General features: G+C 41.0%; 2 protein-coding genes across 3 annotated transcripts in view; both read right to left on the reverse strand.

Moving 5' to 3' along the window:
* Nucleotides 1-10,352, reverse strand: part of PEBP4 (phosphatidylethanolamine binding protein 4) — a 160,424-nt gene extending 150,072 nt beyond the window's left edge. Inside the window, exons 1-3 of one of the 2 annotated variants that reach the window (XM_039354297.1) lie at nucleotides 10,195-10,352; nucleotides 6,023-6,150; nucleotides 5,554-5,686 (exon numbers count right to left, since the gene is read on the reverse strand). In XM_039354297.1, the coding sequence (XP_039210231.1) occupies nucleotides 5,554-5,686; nucleotides 6,023-6,144 (255 nt within the window). In that variant the 5' untranslated portion in view covers nucleotides 6,145-6,150; nucleotides 10,195-10,352. Of the gene's footprint in view, nucleotides 1-5,553; nucleotides 5,687-6,022; nucleotides 6,151-10,190 lie in introns of both variants that reach the window. The other variant, XM_039354296.1, reaches the window with a different exon arrangement.
* A 264-nt stretch (nucleotides 10,353-10,616) lies between these two features.
* On the reverse strand, nucleotides 10,617-18,059 carry GINS4 (GINS complex subunit 4). The gene is made up of 7 exons (XM_039354294.1): nucleotides 17,902-18,059; nucleotides 17,132-17,218; nucleotides 16,107-16,220; nucleotides 15,243-15,340; nucleotides 14,512-14,600; nucleotides 14,116-14,206; nucleotides 10,617-12,925 (listed from the first exon to the last, which is right to left on the reverse strand). Exons 1-7 carry the CDS (start codon nucleotides 17,977-17,979, stop codon nucleotides 12,829-12,831), a joined length of 654 nt encoding a protein of 217 aa, XP_039210228.1. The 5' UTR covers nucleotides 17,980-18,059; the 3' UTR covers nucleotides 10,617-12,828.
* Between the last annotated feature and the right edge of the window lie 525 nt (nucleotides 18,060-18,584).

Consider the following 18,584-nt stretch of genomic DNA (forward strand, 5'->3'; position numbering starts at 1 on the left):
AAACACCAGAGGGATTTAGTCTGGCACGATACCATAATATCCCCTCAGTTGGCCTTGAAGGCTGATATAGGAAGATGCCTTATCTGGAGAGACAATCTGCTTATCTGCTACAACATACTGTGTTGCCTGATTTGGTGCAGCAGGAATCAAAATTCATTGGATGATGATCTGTGCCATAAAGTAGGCTTGATGAGCAGTTAGTTTACCATATCAGAGTGCTCCGTAATTTGATATAGTCTTCCACATATGGTTTACATTCCCCTACATCCATTTAATGTTCCTATCCCTTATTTTACATTACAGATAGTCCTTGACTTATAACTGATCATTTAACGCAGGGTCCCCAACCCCCGGTCTGTGTACCAGTACTGGGCCATGGCATGCCAGCAACCGGGCTGCACTAACAAGCAAAGCCCCATCCATGGGATACAGGCAGCATACAAAACCACACACTCGTCTGTGGAAAAACCTCTCTCCATGGAACCAGTCCCTGGTGCAAAAAAGGTTGAGGACCTCTGATTTAACGACTGTTCATAGTCACAATGACTTTGGAACGGGTGCTTCACAACTCATAAATTGCTTCCACCCATCATAAGATCTCATGCCAGCTCACCCACCCCTAAACACATTTTGAGCACTTGATAAACTGTTTGCCAAATGCCCTGTGATCATAGTTGAAGACTTTTTAAATTAATTGCCTCTTGATATAAAGTGGGTTAGATATATTTAAATAAATCAATTACTTAAAATCACCATGAACTTGAAATCTCAAACCCATATTTTTCATTTTATTATACTTCTTCCTTTGCCTGATATATGTTTTAAAATATATTATCACATTCTCCAAATCTTAGCACTTTATGTATTTTTTATTGTAATTCAAGAGACACTTGTCTGGAAATTTACCAAGTTATTTGGGAGAAATTAAAAAGTGAGCCACATATAGCTTATAGACAGGAGGTTTGTAGATATATTATCCATGCTATGCTCTCTGCTGGCTGACTGAATGTAACAGGCAATGAAAAACCTATTTAATATGTAGAGTCACTTGGGGACACTTGAACAATTACATAGTACATAGTAAGATCTTTCATATCTTGTTAACCTCCATCTTTCAGGAAGATTTAGAATCTACCTAAGTATAACATTTTAATGACCAGATAACCCCAATATAAATATTTAAGGCCACAGAAGATGCTAAAGATGCTATTTCAAGAATTGGGTTTTCTTACCATCCATCAATATTCAAACTGCATATGATTCTTTTCAAAACCTAGTATTTTAGTCATTCTAAAATAATCATGACAAATAAAGTAATCTGGCTTTTTGCCATTCTGTTCAGAAACAAAATGAAATCTTTCCCTGAGGAAATTGGAATTATTAAGTGGGGGGGGGATCCTGCTTCTCTTGTCTTATTGTTTCCTAGGCAGCACCTCTTCCCCTTGTTACCTCAAAGTTATCTGCACATTCCATCATAAAGAATCATTTAGTGTAGTGGTGCTAGTCTAGAAACCAGAATATAGTGAGTTCTAGGCCCATATTAGGCAGGAAAGCTAGCTGGGTGACTTTGGGCTAATCACCAGGAGATTGAGTTCTAGTCTTGCCTTTGGCTGACTGGTTCTAGTCCTGCTTTTGGTATGAAAGCCAGCTGGAGGGCTTTAGGCTATTCACTATCTCTCACAGCCCGCCCACCTCACAGGGTTTTTGTTGTGGGGAAAACAGGAGGAAGATGGAGTATTATATATGCTCACTGCCTTGAGTTATATATAAAAAAAGGAAGGATAAAATAACAACAGCAGCAGCAATAGTATTTTGGAACAGCTGAAGCTTCCAAGTATTTTTCAAGGGCAGCTTCATAGAGAGAATTGTAGTAGTCCACATGTGAGGTAACTAAAGTAGGAGTGGTTGTGGGAAGGGTCTTCTGATCTAGAAATGAGCACAATTGCTCATTCAGAAGATCAAAAGTCAAGGCCTTCTTGCCTTCAGCTTTCACTGGCTCTTCAACTAAGAGCTGAAAGTCTAGCAAGACCCCTAAATTGCACATTAGTTCCATATGGGAAAGTGCAACTCATTCAAATCTAGTCTCCGAATCAGAAAGGTCTATGCACCTCCCAGGGTTCTTTGAAGTTGAAGGTCTGATCACTTTAACAAATTTCCCGAGAAAAGGAGATCGAAATGAGAGGAAAGTTGCCCCAGACTTGTAGGCCCAGGATTAGTCTCACTTTACAAAGGGCTGCTGCAGTAAGATGCAGTAACCACAGAAAATAGGTATCTTTATCACCTCAGTATAATCACAGATGTAAACTCTTATCAGAAATGTAAACTCTTCTAATCACAAATGTAAACTCTGAATGAGTCTGCTCAATCAGACTCCATCTTTTTCCAACCACACTCTAGGAAACTCTTCTGTTAATTTATCTCCCAGAGCTTCTGGAGAGACCCAGAAGAGCCCTCAAGGCTGACAAACAGGAAAAAAATGCATACAGGCAAGCTGATTTAATTCTGCATTACAAAAACACATTGAACGATGTACAGGCACTGTCATTCCATCAGCCCTAGAGTCATAGCCAGTAATAAATTAGCTCTTACTGTAGCATAAAACATAGTAGAGAAAAAGGAACCTATACAATACTGTGCCTAAATACTTTCCTAGGATATATAGAGCGGTCCTGAGAAAGGATTCAAGACCTACACGTGTGGAGAGATATTTTTAGGACCTTTAACAACAATCACAAAAAATACAATAGGCTTTAGTAATATATTCCATAGGGCTACAAGAGATATAACCTCCCAATTTAACAAAATGACTTTGGGAGTGTGCAAACATCAACTCAAGTACAAAAACAATACTTCTCTCCCTTTCTTTAAATAACTTGGATTACTGGAATGCAGTCTTTCTGAAAAAGCAGAAGTCTGAGATATGCCTTGTTGTTGTAAGTGGAAAACAGAGTTAACTTCAGCATCCTAAGGGAAATTTCATCTGTTATGCAATGTAATGACAAGGACAATAGTGTCATCTAGTGGCTTTTCTCCACTATAATACTGTAAACATTTTACAAGACACCATTCCTGCTTATTCTTAGTCAGAGTATTTCCAGGCTATTAAGGACTTGATGTGGGACTATAAACACACAACCAATCCAACAGTAGAACAGTCCAAATATCGTAGTGGAATTCTTCCTCTATTACAACTGTCCTGACAGCAGATATTCCACTAGAAAGGTAGAAATAAAGTAGTCTCTGATATAGATTCGGTCATTTGGGAGAGGACAAGTGTAACAAGGTATATCTTCCAGTCTACAGCTACAGTCACATCAATGGGGCAGCATTTTGTCATTCTATACCTCAGGGGTGTCAAACTGGTGGCCCATGGGCCGGATGCATCATGCATAGGCCACGCCCACCCCAGCTCCGCAAAGGCAAAAAATATGGTGATACGTCACGATACATGATCGAGTTTGACAGTTGTGCAATACCTAGATCAGCAAATAGCCTCTCCCCATCAATATCCTTATTTTGACCCACTTATTTTGGCCATGTCATATAGGGGAATTCACTGGAGAAAGCAATTCTGTTTGGAAGAGTTAGTAGTAAAAGGAAACCAGGCTTCCAAAGAACACGGTGGCTGGGCACTATCAAAGCTAACACCAGACAGAGCACAGAAAAATTAAAACAAGCAATGTAAGATCAGGAGATGTGGAGAGACCTGGCCCACAGAATCTCTAAGAGCCAGACACAAATGAATGGATAACATCATTATCACATTCCAGGAGCAAGTCACACTCCAGTAATTCCACACAGGGAAATTATAATACAGTTGGTACACCTGCCTTTGTGTTTATGATATGTATGCCATCAGAGCTCACTGAACTTACTACTCTACATATTATTAGTATGTGGTGTTCATTAGTAAACCAATGACTCTTTAATATATAAAGTAGATATATTTATTAAATGTATATACATTGTATATACATATATAAGCAGATATATACATTTATATTAATGTAAATATATATTATCTAAATATAAATACATATTTAGTCTGGTTTTTAAAATCTTTTTCTTTGTTTTCTGTTAGTTTCTTTAAAAAAAATAAGTTTATACATGGTCTTGTTTAATGGGGGGATATTAGTGTATTTAGGTATTTGTGTGGTATTTCATTACTCCTTGCTTGTTCAGTTGCAGCAACATTATTTACAACTTCTTGAACTGTTTCCTGAAAGGGTGAGTTTCAAGGCCTTCAAAGTTTTCCAAGCTAAAGCAGGTCTTAGATTAATGTTGTTTGCTCTCACCACAGGAGACCATTACCTTCTTATAGTCACACTATGACTGTACACCTGCTCACCCCCTCATTGTAGACACATTTTTGTGGTTAGGAAAGAAGACTTTCTTCAAATTGGCTGGGCTTGGTAATGACCACAAGCAGAGAAAATTTTGCTCAAGACTGCTTGGAAAATTCTATGGAGAAAAGTGCAATATAAACCACTGTTGGATGGGTCACATTCAGAGGTAATCATGCTATACTTGCTGCCTGACCCTGAAGAGATAAAATGTGATGTAATGGAACAGTAATAATCCATAATGGTAAGATTACAATCCTTTCTGCTTCTGCTTTTAGGATGTCTCACAATTTCTGACAGTTGAACATGAGGTCCTTGAACTCCAGTGTCTGCATAGGAAGGAGCTAGGATTTTACATGATTGACAACACATATCCTGAGAAATATAGTATCTGAATTTACAAATACAATTGAGCCCAGAATTTATGTTGCTAAGTGAAAAATTTGTTAAGTGTGTTATGCTCCATTTTATGACTTTTCGTGCCACATTTGTAAAGTGTATCACTGCAGCTGTTAAATTAGTAACATAGTTGCTAAGTGAATCTAGCTTCCCCATTGACTTTGCTTGTCAGAAAGTCTCAAAAGATGATCACATGATCCCGGGACACTGCAACTGTCATAAATATAAACTAGTTGTCAAGCATCTGAATGTAAATCGTGACCCTGAGGATACTGCAATGGTTATAAGTGTGAAAAATGGTCATTGTCATTTTTTTCAGTGCCGTTGTAACTTCAAACCACCACTAACGGCTTCTCTCTTATAAAATTTAGGATGAGGTGGATAGGAATCACACTCTGTAATGTATTTATATTACAGAGTGTGATCTCTATTCGCTTCATCCTAAATTTTATAAGAGAGAATCCTTATCAGTCAAATTTAATACAATGCCAAGTCACCAGAGAAATGAATGAATACAAAGAAGCATAAAATAATCCAGCCATAGGGTGGAGGACAAATCAAGCTGAAGATAATCCCACTACATCCTACTAACCATCATGCAATGACACATGTAGGGGTTCATTTGTATGTGTATGCATATACATTCAAACACAGATACATGCTATAGAGGAACATCCCAAAGCATACATTTTTTGCAGATGTGATTATAGGCAGTGTTAAGAAAAAAGAGCAATGTATGAAAATGAATGAAAATATCTAATTGCCCTCAGAAATGTCTGCATAAAATGACATACAGTAGTTAAGTTCTTACCATATCTGCCTGCTGATATCTAACTTCAGGGCTGATCCATTCCTTGCTGATCCGTTTACGATAGGCATTGCACTTTGGAATATATGTACAGCCAACATCTCCCAGTTCTGGATAGAAAATTTCTAGATTCCCTCTGTCAGAAATTGAACATAAAAGTCAATTTCTAGGATCATGTTAATATCTTACTGCAAAAATATAATACAATTTTTGGCACTTTTTAAAGGATATTTATTCCTATGGTTTTTATATTTGCAATTTCTATTTTTATATTTTCTGTTTTAATTATTATTATATGCACTATCCAGACTTGCCTTCAATGAGATAGGCAATTATGTACATTTGATTAATACTTAAATCTGAAAATGTTACTGATGTTGTATAAAATATTTGCTTTATGGGTGTCATGGTCATGATGAATGGAAATTGGTATAAAATGCCTTATACCACTTATAAAGGAATATGAGCTTACCTACAAAATGTTTTGTCCTCCCTGTCCAGTTTTCTAAAGATGCATTCTTCCATTCGGACACTCTCTTGTAAGATAATTAAAAGAAAAGAAACTGCCAGAAAATAGGAAACCAGAGGCTTCATCTTGTCCTGCCAAAAACAAAATAGTGAAACGTTAACAGATTTCCCCCAAACACAACTATATTGCAAATTTTCCTATATTTTTGCAAATTATTAGGCAATTATTTCCAAATTCTATTGCCAACAGCACTTTAAATGTTTGCATCAGATCCACGAAAGCTAATATTAAAGTAAACCTTCTAATCATTAACATGTCTCAAAAACTTTTGTGTGTGTTTGTCTCTAATAAGCTAACTTAATGACTAATAACCTTCTGTAATTCATGTGAGTAAATTTCTGATCTACCAATGTGCATACATAAAAATAAGATATTAAATGTTTTAAATATTGTAAATGCGACTACGTCTTGTCATCCTTCAAAATATATACAGATTTTCATTTTCTTCATATTCCACAAAAAAAATGAAAACCTGTAGAATAGTAAAAATTAAATCTAAGGAATTTATATCACAGAAAAAATGATCTCATTAGGTTTAACTGAACCACCGATGATAAATGCACCTTACAAATTGCCAAGTATTTAAATACAGAAATGCCCAAACATCTTAGGGATATTTACTTAAGATTTAGGCAACTGGACACAATGGTTTAATATGGAAAGTTTAATCAAATCCCTCATGATAAACCTATTTATATTTGCAGAGCCCGAGATACAGGACATAATACATACATTAGTATTTGAATGTCAGTGATTTAAGAAAATCAAAAATCATTATTTTGGACTGCACATGAGATGGCCTAATGGGATACTTACATTAAAACCATGTATTTCATGTGCAGTCAAAATTCACATGATTTTGGATTAGATCCAAAATTACATCTAACATGGCCCTTTATTTGAACAAAATACAGTTGAGAACTGCCTCTGTGGATCTGGGTAAATTGTAGGGACGACACAGAAATACAATTTGCATTTTCTTTTGTCTTTTATTTTTTAACATATGATCTTAATACTGTTGCATATTTTATGTTTTGTATTCTGAGCTGGCCTAATGGCTACTCGGTAACATGTTATTAATAGAAAAAATTAAATGGTTTTATACCCTAGGTTTCCCTCAATTTGAGCTCATCAGAGAGAGAGAAACAGCTTAATTTGAACTGAACTCAGGCTGTTCTTCCCAATTCAGTAAGTATAGAACAATTGCATAAAGTGCCTTTGGGATAGCAAAGAGTTGCCCATGTAGGATTAGATTTTAAAAATGGACAGGGTTATGACCACCATCTTTTGACCTCTTCCCTTCCTTTCTGTAGACATCTCTATAACTGTCTTTGAATTCGGGACTGGGTGCGAGGTAGAAAACGAGAATAAACAGTTCAGAGGCCCAGCATTCTTATATATTTTATTATTAGGTTTTTTTTTAACCCTGTCTTTATTACTTTATAATAAGTAACTCAACATGGCAAATATACCTAATATTTCCTTCCTTCTCCTATTTTCTCCACAGCAACAATTGTGTTGAGGTGAGTTGGGAGAGAGTGGCCCAAACTCACCCACACGGCTTTCATGGCTAGGGCAGGACTAGAACTCACAGCCACCTGGTTTAATCTTAACTGCTACACTATATATAGTGTACAACTAGTGATTAAAGGCTCCAGGCTAGAAAGTGGGTGACCATGAGTTCAAGTTCTGCTGTAGGCACAAAAGCTGGCTGGGTGACTTTGGGCCAGTACTTCTCTCTCAGCCCAACTCACCTCACAGGGTTCTTGTGGGGAAAACAGAAGGAGAGTGTGTCAGATATGCTCGCCCCCTTGAGTTATTGAGTTAAAATGAAAATAAAAAAATATAGCTAACTAACTAAATAAATAAATATGATGAGGGAAACAAGCCAAGTTCAAATTCCCATTCAGGCAGGAAATTTCCCCTTAGCCCCACAGCCACATGGCTACCAAGATAAAATATTTTGAACAGCTTGCCCAGGAAACTGTAGTTTATTTATTTAATTATCAAACTTGTTTGCCGCCCATCTCACCATGAAATAATTAATTGGGGAAAAGATTTCTCCTGTTAAAGGAGCCCCTCTTTTTTTTTTTTTTTTTTTACAGATGGAAGCTAATGGCTGTCATATGATCTGCCCTCCAACATCTCTACTGTACTGTTTTGAAAGACAGGGGTGGGATAATGGCGAGGGAAATCTGGGTTCAAAGTCCCTCATCATTTACACTCAGGTTAATCCCCCTCAGCCTGATCTACCTCACAGGGTTTTTTTGGGGGGGGGGGGGTAAGAAACTAAAGAGCTGCTGGAGCACCTGAATGAAAGGCTGGAAACAAATGTAATAAATAAATAAATACATAAATAAATAAAGTAAACAAGGCCTCCTAAGATCATGTCTGCCTCTTCTCTCTCCCCTCCCCCCCCCCACCTCCGGTTTGCAATTTGACACCTAGCATAAAAAAAGCTTTCCAAAAACTCACTCGGCACTTCATGTACCCAAAGTTAAAAGGCAAATGGTGTGCTTTGGAAGGTTAAATATGTGGGCATTTCAAAAGGTGGAATGTTTTGTTCTCCCCCTCACAAGAGAAACATTTTGCTCAGAATATTATCTGGGAGATAATTTCATTTCAATGGAGGTCAGCTGAAAGAGGATTGTTTTCCACCCTTCCTGAAGAGAAGCCATTCTGCTCTGAACAAAGATGGCGGCAAACACATAATTTCCCTCATTTTTCCCCTCAGAATTGTCCCCACTTCTTCCTTCGCCTCATCATGGAGGGTCTTCCTCTTGCTTGCTCAGCTCAGCAGCGTCCACAGGTGTGGTCGGGGAAAAAAAAATCAAGATAACAGCTGTGATGTGCAATGCAGCTCCATTTTGATTTTTTTTATTAACCAGACTTTCAAACAAATTTAATAAATAAATATCCTGCCCTTTCCAAAATAACAGCCAGAGGTGCTATTGACTTTAAATGCTGTTATTTCCTTTTGTTTATGTTACTCAGTTTCTCTTAATCTGTGGTTAGATGTAGAAACTTGTATCCATATGTCTTCTTTGTGTTACAGGATGTGATGTTTCCAATTTCAGATTGTTTTGGAGTAATGGACTAAAAGAGCCACAAAGTTTTTGCTGTTTACATACCAAAAAAGATTTGAACTTTGCAGTTGGTATTGGGCTGAAAGCTGAAGGCTGAGAGTTCAAGTCCCATCTTAGCCATGAAAGCCAGCTGGGTGACTTTGAGTTAGTCACTCTCTCTCTCTCTGTCTCTCAGCCCAACTGGCCTCACAGGATTTATTTTATTTTATTATTTAACCGCCCATCTTGCTACAAGTCAATTCTGACAATATCTTATTTCAAAAATTGCAGCCAAATATATCAGCCACAGCAATTTGAAGGAGGGGAGCGGTGTTCTCTGAATACAGCAAATGAAAAGAATAAAGTTAATAAAATAATAAAAAAATATTTTACATAATAAAAATAATTAAAATATAAAGTAATAAAAATAAAGCAATTGAGAAGTAGGACTAGGGGTGACATGATAGCACTTTTCCAATATTTGAGAGACTCCTACCAAGATGAGGAGCCAAACTATTTTCCAAAGCACCAAAAGGCAAGACAAGAAACAACAGTTAAAACCACGGAGAGAAGAAATTTAAAACTAAGGAGAAATTTCCTAACAGTAAGAACAATGAACCAGTGGAATGTTTGCCTTCAGAAGTGGTGAGTGCTCCAACACTGGAAGTTTTTAAGAAGAGACTGGAAGCCATTTGTCTGAAGTGGTATAGGGTTTCCTGCTTTGCAGGGGGTTGGACTAGATGACCTCCAAGGTCCTTTCCAACTATTATTATTATTATTATTATTATTTTCCATTCACTGAATGCACCTGGAGCCTTCTTCCAGTTGGCCCCATGATAGCATATTAGGCCAAAACAGGCTCCAATAAATTGGTAGAACTCCCCCCCCACCTCCGCAAACAGCGGCAGGATTTATACTTTCTGCTTCCTAATGGGCGTGGAAGAACTGCACGCTTAATCCCCCGTTCACTATGCCCTACTAAAGCAAACGGATTTGACTTCGGATAAACTTAAAGACGGCGCTAGCGTGGGAAAATCCCCCGTTACCTACTGTCCGTGCGAAGAGTCAAAGTCAAAATCCCAAGCTTAGGGCAAGTTTCCCGCTACGAGCCAACGAAGAATGCCCGCCGCTGCGCAGCTGCCCCTCAATTAGCCCATCGGTCAGTAAAATCACCTGACGGACAGGTGGCAGGTGCAAAGGAGAGGCGGGGCAATCATAGCGCAAGGCGGCGGCTGATTGGGCCTTGCCACGCCTCCCTGTCCTTCGGGGTTGGCCGTTGGCGAGAAGTTCTGATCTTTCCTCCGGCCCCCGCTGGACCTGGAAGGCCGGGCTGTTTGATGCGGAGCCGAGTCTTTAGGCTGCAATTCCAGCTGCATGCAGCTGGAAAACGATGGGAAAAGGTGGAATTTTAAGAAATGCGGTTAGGTCATCCCCATTAGATGTCTAATTAGATGGCTAGACGTCGTAGCTAATTGCATTTTTATTTTTTATTAAAGTTCTGCACCGCCCATCTCACTTAAGTACAGGAACTCTGGGGCCGTTCACAATAACATGCCCACACTTGCTGTTCTCAATCTAAATTTAACTCCGATCCGAAGAGCCGTTTATTTAATGAATAACCGATAGGGATGAAGAAATGAACAAGCTATATCGAAAGCTGCTTGAGCAGATAATTTAAACAGCTTCCTGTATTGCTGCTTCCACTATATACCACAGGGTACCTTACCAAAAACGACAAGGACCTTTATTTCAAAGAGCCGGAAATAGGTAGTTAACAGATCCAAAAAATTTAAACTGTAAACAGCAGGGAATTATTATTTGTTATACTTATATTGACATATTTTTACCATTCATCAGGGAAGCACCAAAGGGCAATATTTGGATATTCAGTACTTTGCCCTATTTTCCCGAGTACATGACACTTTAATGAGCAGTATATATTAAATACATTGGCCTACAGAAGTAGTATAATGTATCAGTAGTAGTACATGGTCCAGTTTTTGCTAAAGAAAGATTTGATGTAGTGGTTAAAGCACCAGGCTGGAAACCAGGACACTTGGAAGGAAACGAGGCACTAGTCCAGAAGGCAACGACTCAACAGTACAAAAAAGAAAATATCCAGGCCACAAAATGGTATTATGTCCTATTAATTCCATTATATTGCCTATTTCATCCAAAGTATACAATACCTCATTCAGCCACGGAGGGCACTATTTATTTTTCATTACATTACACTACTTATTCTATAGGCCTAATTAATGGAACCGATATGAAATTCTGGCCCATGAAATATTTCAGCACAACACTGTCTTCTTTGAATTTTGGAATCTCAAGGTCAACTATGTAGAACAGTGGTTCTCAACCTGTGGGTTGGGACCCCATTTGGGGTCGAACGACCATTTCACGGGGGTCGCCAAACAAGGCTGTCCACCATTTTTCCCCTTTTCTTTGGCCACACCCCTGGCACCCAGTGATGTATAAGTGGTTGGGGGTCACCACAACATGGGGAACTGCATTATGGGGTCACGGCATTAGAAAGGTTGAGAACCACTGATGTAGAACAATATGATCACTTGAGTTTAACGGAAGCAAACCCAAGGCATCTTCAAACTGTAATTTATGCCATTTAAGTCTTGCATTGACTCCCACCAGCAGTTTTGAACTGGGAGATAATGCTATTTGTAGATTCACTCCCATTGTTTCTGAGTCACATCCAAAAGTTATACACAGCCACATTACCCAAATAGGAAAGTACTGCATGTTAAAACCTCTTGAATAGATGTTTCTGCTCAGTTCATTCATGCATTTCTTACAGCTGCTTTTCTGAGCCTGGTGCTTAGGTTGGTGTTAAATTATTTTTTCCCAATTTCTCCATGAACATTTCAGCAACCCCATCATCCCCTGACCTGCCTCCCTCTCGTACATTCTCTGGGTACAACACAATGGACTTGTGGAAGATGGGGGAAACTGCAGTCTGACATATCTGCCAAGAGACTGGGGGAGTGTAGTGTGTGATGCAATTGTGCATAACTTAGCATTCATCTGCAATTTTGTCACCAAGGTCCCTGATGCTTCCTGTCGATTTTCTTTAATGCTGCAATGAAAGCACTAAAAATACATTTTTTAAGGAGCTACAGGGTAAGACACGCCTCTTTCCCTCAAACCCTCCTTCCCCAAATTAAAAAAAAAAAAACTCAACAGCTTCAGACTGGCCTCTCCGGTGACCTTCCTGCCATGCCTTGCAGCTCTGGATGACTGGCAAAAAATGTTCTCCCAGACAATAAAATTGCCCACTCTTTGCTGTACAATGACATATTTTCATTCCATTGCTTGAACCTGGCCTTTCCAGAACAGGCCTACTGCCACCTGCTGGATAGGTAAATGATATGCCCTTTGAGCAGCCCAGTTGCTGAACTACAGCATTCCACTTCCCAGATCTTTTCTCCAAGGCCGGCACCCTCCCCTTCTTTGGTGTGGATAGGACCCCATTTTCCAGGGATGGGATTGTACACCATTGTTTCAGCAGCACTAACAGTCATTCGGGCATCTGGTGCTGGAATCAAACCGGTTGAATTGAATTTCCAAGGTTAGACACGAGGGATCGTCAAGCATGGGCTCCCCAGGCACAGAGATCGGTCTTACGATTGGTATCTGGGCAAAAAGGCCTGGGTGAATCCACCTGATCTAAATGAGCTGAACTGCCCCAGAGGCCACCAAGGGAGCAATTGTCTTGTAGCGGATCAAATGTTGGGAGTTTTCATCCAAGTCGATCACGTAGTCTCTGAAAAGAGACAAAAGGACAATCAAAGTAGACTGTTCTTGTCATTCTATACACACTTATTCGTTCGACTTATTTCTCAGCTTTCTTCCAGTTTCTACAAATAATACAGAATGTTCTTTCTTTCCATTCTTTCTTCCTGCTACAATAGCCCTATAGAGTTGATTGGGGGCGGGGGGAACAGCAATGATCTCCCTGGGATCTTTTGGGGGTTAAATAAGCCTATCTAAGCTCATGGAGAAAAAGTAACTTTAACACACAAAAAATTAATTTAGGGTTTCTGTTTTTCCTCCTTTTTTTATGCCGGGCAGCCTTTTGGAAGCGAGAACTGTTCAAGGGCAGAACTATAAGAAAAGCTCAATGTTATAAATGTAGTTTTAATGCGTTTCAAATGAAATTAAATCCAGCACTATTGTTAACAGGAGGCGAACCTTTTCTGCCATTGTAGCTGCCCTTTGGAAGATCATTCCCCCCCCCCCCAGTAAGATTGGCCTCAATGCTATTGATTTGCCAGAAAACCCTGTCAGCAAACTTGGGGATCCCATGAAAATAAGGAGCCCCCAAATGGCTAAATTGTAAGTAGGATTTTGAATGAGTCTATTTGTTTACAGTTTTTAACTTATTTTAATGCTTTCAACAGGTCTGCTTTAATCTTATTTGAACTGTGTGTGCTATCCAGTGACATGAAATTTAATAAAATAAAAACAATAATGATTTTATCCTACTCCTTTTCACATCCTTAATATTCCCCCTCTCTTATTAAAAGTGGAAGGAAAAATCTTGCAGCAGTTCCAAGAGCCCCGTCTAAACTTTGGGGAGAGGTCTTCCGTGGATCAAAGTTGAGTCAGAGGCTACTCAGATCTTTCCTCTGGCTGACTGACCTTTTGCAAACAGTAAGACTGAATCCATCTGCACCAAACATCATAATGAAAGACTGAGATCCTTTTTTTATAACTGCCTTCATTCATGAGATCCCTTTGCTTGAATATGCATTGGAACATATAACTTGGACCAAAAATGGGACAATCAGACGAGCATCTTTCAGGACTACCAAATATGTGAGGGCTAAGAGGAAAGAGGGGGGGAGAGAAAAACCGTTCTGGTGTCTTGAACCAATCGAAAATCCAGCATGCCCAGCTGATGCCATTTTCTAGCTATTATCTTTTCTCTTTGTTGCCAACAGAATTTCCAACCTCTGCTCATCATGCTCCGGATCCACCATTATATTTTCCTGTCTCTCCTTCACTCTCAAGAAGACGAAGGCATCCAGGTTGGGCTTGGGAACTGCCAAGAAAGGTCAGAGAGGATTAAGAAAAAGTTCTCCTCAGCAGCATTTAGAAAGATCTCATACCATAATATATGACAACACTAAAGTCTGCTAAGCAACATTTCTTCAGCCATCACTTCTGTGCAGGCATATTGTTATTATCAGCAGCAGAGAGAATGTTTTCCAAGGCCTGCTTCTCCCCGTGTTTGGCCCAAAGGTCCAGCCCCCACATCTCTTTCAGGGTTGTCATCTATAGCTCTCTAGCTGCTCATGGACCTAAGGGGTGGGCCCTGACTGGAGGTAAACTGCCCTTCTTCCTTACCGGCTTTGAGGAACTCAACTTTCTGAAGGTTTGGAGGCATATGTCTCAGTGCAATGTTCTTGAGATGATTCTCTGTGTTTGCCATGTACCTGAAAAGAAGAGATTGTTTCATTGTAAAAAAAAAAAAAAAAAAAAAAGGGAAGGATGAGGCTTCCTATTTCACTTAGCTATGCAGACTGACAAAATGCAATTACAATTAAAGAAACAGAATACTGGAGGCAAGTGTTTGCTCCTCTGTGCCCTAACTACCATTCCCCTCCCCAACCTGCCCTGAGGGCCACGTAGAATGATTTTTCCTAAAACTATCAACTTCTACTTTGAAGTTTCTTTGTTGTACAAACTATAAAAGTAAATGTAAGCCTTTGCTCCAGGGGCCTTGCTCTAAAGCAGAGGTCCCCAGTCTTTTGGGCGCCAGGGACCGGTTCCGTGGAGAGGTTTTTCCGTGGACTGGAGGGGGTGTGGTTTTGTGTGCTGCCTGCATCCCGCGGATGGGGCTTTCCTTGTTTGTGCGGACCAGTTGTTGGCATGACGCAGCCCAGTACCGGTCCACGGACCGGGGATTGGGGACCCCTGCTCTAAAGGGAATCCTTTTTAATTGAAACATTTCAAATAAATAAATTAAATGGCCTTCCTTGTCTTGGTTGCCTAATTGGGGTCCAGCATACCGAGGCACGCACGTAGAACACATATTTGGTCTCTCTCGCTTCCCCCCCCCCCAACTCTTTACTCACTCTTTGGCAAAGGCAAACTCTTCTGGGGACAGGATGGATGGTTCTCCTTCTGCCCGAGTCTTTTCCTTCTCTAGGACATGGGGGAAATATTTCTCAATCTTTCGGAGGAAATAAACAACAAAGGTAAGAATAGACAGTCACTTCTGCATCTCTTGTTCCTCTGTCATTATTGATTTCTTTGGCTAATGTCCCTTTGCTCCAAGTCTTTGGGTTCAAGGAGTCTACCATTTGCAAGGCTATCCCTGAATAGGTAGTTAGTACAAGGAACAATCATAGGAAACAGCCACAACCAAGAATTGAATTGAGAGTCAATTTGGCATAGTAGTTTAAGGGGCTGGTCTTATGCTGGCTAGGGGATTCTGGGAGTTGAAGTTCACAACTTGCCAAGATTAGACAGCCCCAACTGTGGCCCATTTGGACTTCCTACATTGATCCATCTCTTTTGGCCTCCCAGACTAGAGTTGGGTTCACTTGCCTAAACCAGCTGGTTTAGGCAATACAGTAGCCTGCATTCACCTAGTTTATTGTGACCAAATTAACCCTATCCTGGCTTTGTACACTGGCACAACAAATGTTAGGACTTGGATTACTTCAACTCAGTTTGTTGCGTGAATCTAGTCCAGGTCAAATTCCTTTGAAAAAAAAATCATTAATTATTACTAGACAATTTAGCAACCTGCAAAATGAAATCCACCAGTTGTATTGATGCAACTCTCCTGAGATGTTTAATAGGAACTGAAATGCTAGGAAAGAAACAACGAACATTTGGCTGCTACCTTAAAAACAGGCCAAGAGCAATTCTAAATGCTTCTGCTATTCACCAGTTCCCTGGGGTGTTTAATTAAGCCCTGGTGGGGTCATTACCTTGCGAAGTCGGCAGCGCAAGTAACTGCTAAGAACATAACGGATTCTTTCCACTTCCATGCGATGAATACTAATTTTTAAGTCCCCTTGTTTGGCTCGTTTCAAATTCTCTTCCTACGGAACAAATAACAACAATAAAAAAAAAACCATGCAGTTTTTCAATAGACCAGGGATTCTCAAATTTTATTACCAAGACCTTTGAAAAGGATTGGATTTGCTCCCTTTGAAACAAATTTACTACAAGTAGTCCCCAACTTATGACAATTGAGCCCCAAATTGTTGTTCTTGAGTTTTTCCCATTTGATGACCTTTTCCTGCAGTAAATCATTGCAGTTGTTAAGTTAGCGACTCTGTCTTCCTCACTGACTTTGCAAGGGGTGATCACATCATCCCAGGACATTGCAGTCACTATAAATATGAACCAGTTGCCAAGCATTTGGATTTTGATCACCAGTCCCTGTGGCTGCCACAACAGTTGTGTGAAAAGCAGTCATAAGCCACTTTTTTCAGTACTGTTGTAGCTTGGAAAGACCATTAAATGAATGGTTGTAAGTCAAGGACTATCTGTACTCACTAAAAGATACGCAACTTTCATCCTACTCTTAACCCACCCTACCCCCTTGATCACTTGCAACTCCTTCGGCCTACATTAGGTCAGCAAACAGGAGTAGCAGCTAATCACAAGAGTAGCAAAGTCAAGAGTTCAGACCCAACTGAAAAAAAGGAGATATTTGAAGTTCCTGATTTTCAGTGCTGTGAGGCAAGACGGCCTGTCAAGGCATACCAAAGCTCTGCAACAGAAGTGAATGCCAAAAGCACCATCACTCCAATGTGATGCAAGATTGACCTCCATTGTGTGACAATACAAGAACCAAAAGAGCAGAGGTTGCACTGTAGTGGTGTGACATTACCCTTACAGAGAATTTTTTCCAAAAGAGGGTTATTGGCCTGGAACAGGAGTGGCCCCTGAACGCCCTCCCGAACCAAGATCAGTGGTGTTGTGTTTACCTCTTCTGATGCCTTACCATGTGTTCAAGCTGCTCCATGACACAATCAACAATTTCTGTTTTGCTTTCTAGCAGCTCAGGGGCAAATTTCTCATTCATCCAAGCCTGAGAATAACAGCAGAAAATGGGTATCATGGTTACGGTCTGAAAACATTTTCCTGGTCCTCAGGAAAGCTGGCTCAGGAATTCTGGGAATTGAAGTCCACGAGTCATAAAAGAGCCAAGGTTGCCTACCCCTGGTCTAACTATTCTAGAGAGCCCCAGACTGGGAACGGGGGCAGCTGGGAACCGCTGCTTCTCCGCCGTTTCGCACTGCCTCCTTCAGCTTATCCCAAGGCGGAAGTTCTCTGCGCACTTCCCCCCCCCCTAAAAACCAGAAAGAACAAAGGTGGGGAAACATTGGGAGCTCCATCCAAAACGCGGCTTCTTTTGCATTTTGGCCTGTGACTGTAAAATAAAAATTATTATCGTTAACGCGGCTTCTTGAACCACCGCTTGTAAACGGAAACCGCACATCCAAGCTTAGCCCAGACCACTGACGTGCCAGCTTGCATTCACACGGCTTACAGATTTAATCCAATTTTTTTTTTTTCGACTTCACACAACTGGCCAGGTCTCCCTCTTTCCCGCCCCCGCGTCTTGCACTCAGCCGGCCGCCTTCGCGGGAAACGAGTCGGGTTGAAACCCCAGCCGCGCCGAACGGACCCCGGGGCTCGTCGTCTGAAAAGGCCCCCGCTCGTTCGTTCCGAACGGAGGGGGTCGCGAAGACCCATGGGGGGGGGGCTCACCTCCTCCAAGCTGCAGATCAGCTGGGCCGGCGTGAGCACCACCTCGTCGCTGCCCGCATCCGACTCCGGCTCCGCCATTCCCACGGGCGCGCCGAGGCTCCCGCGTTTCCCGCCGCCGCTCGCTGACGTCAAAGCCTCCAGCGCGCTCAAAGAGGCGGGATCCCCTGGCCCCCACCCGGCGGGGAAATCCCCTTGGCCCCGCCCCTTTTCCTTAAAGGGACCGTCGGCGGGACACGCGCTCGACTTCGTAACGTGGGAAGGGCGGGGAGAGGCTCCCGTCGAGCGAATTGAGGCCTTTAGCGTTTTGCCGGTGTGTCTCGCCCGCAAGGCAGCTGCGGGAGCCCAGCTTGGATGTCCTGCGAGACGTGGTTGTGATCTACGAAGCGAAATAACGGAGTTGGAGGGGACTTTGGAGGTCTTCTAGTCCAGCCCCGTAGTCAAGCAGCAGCAATCCCAACCCAGCCTTATTGTAACTCTCTGTAAGGTCCCTGGCTCTTCCTTGAACTTGAGATACCGTATCAATCTAATCAGATAACCAGGGGTTTTCCAACTTGGCCTTTTGATGACTTGTGGACTTCAACTCCCAGAATCCCTCAGCCAGCGTGCCTGGCTGAGGGATTCTGGGAGTTGAAGTCCACAAGTTATCAAAAGGCCAAGTTGGAAGACCCCTGTCTTAAAGTAAC

This window comes from Crotalus tigris, unplaced genomic scaffold (assembly GCF_016545835.1).
Source record: "Crotalus tigris isolate CLP2741 ecotype Arizona unplaced genomic scaffold, ASM1654583v1 scf7180000018549.3470463, whole genome shotgun sequence".
Classification (NCBI taxonomy): Eukaryota; Metazoa; Chordata; class Lepidosauria; order Squamata; family Viperidae; genus Crotalus; species Crotalus tigris.

Coding starts and splice junctions, on each gene's coding strand:
- GINS4 (XM_039354294.1), bottom strand. CDS start 17,979: ATGGCGGAGCCGGAGTCGGATGCGGGCAGCGACGAGGTGGTGCTCACG. Junction 15,341..16,106: donor TGCGCTGCCGACTTCGCAAG/GTAATGACCCCA, acceptor TTCCTCCGAAAG/ATTGAGAAATATTTCCCCCA. Junction 12,926..14,115: donor CCGGAGCATGATGAGCAGAG/GTTGGAAATTCT, acceptor GTCTCTTTTCAG/AGACTACGTGATCGACTTGG.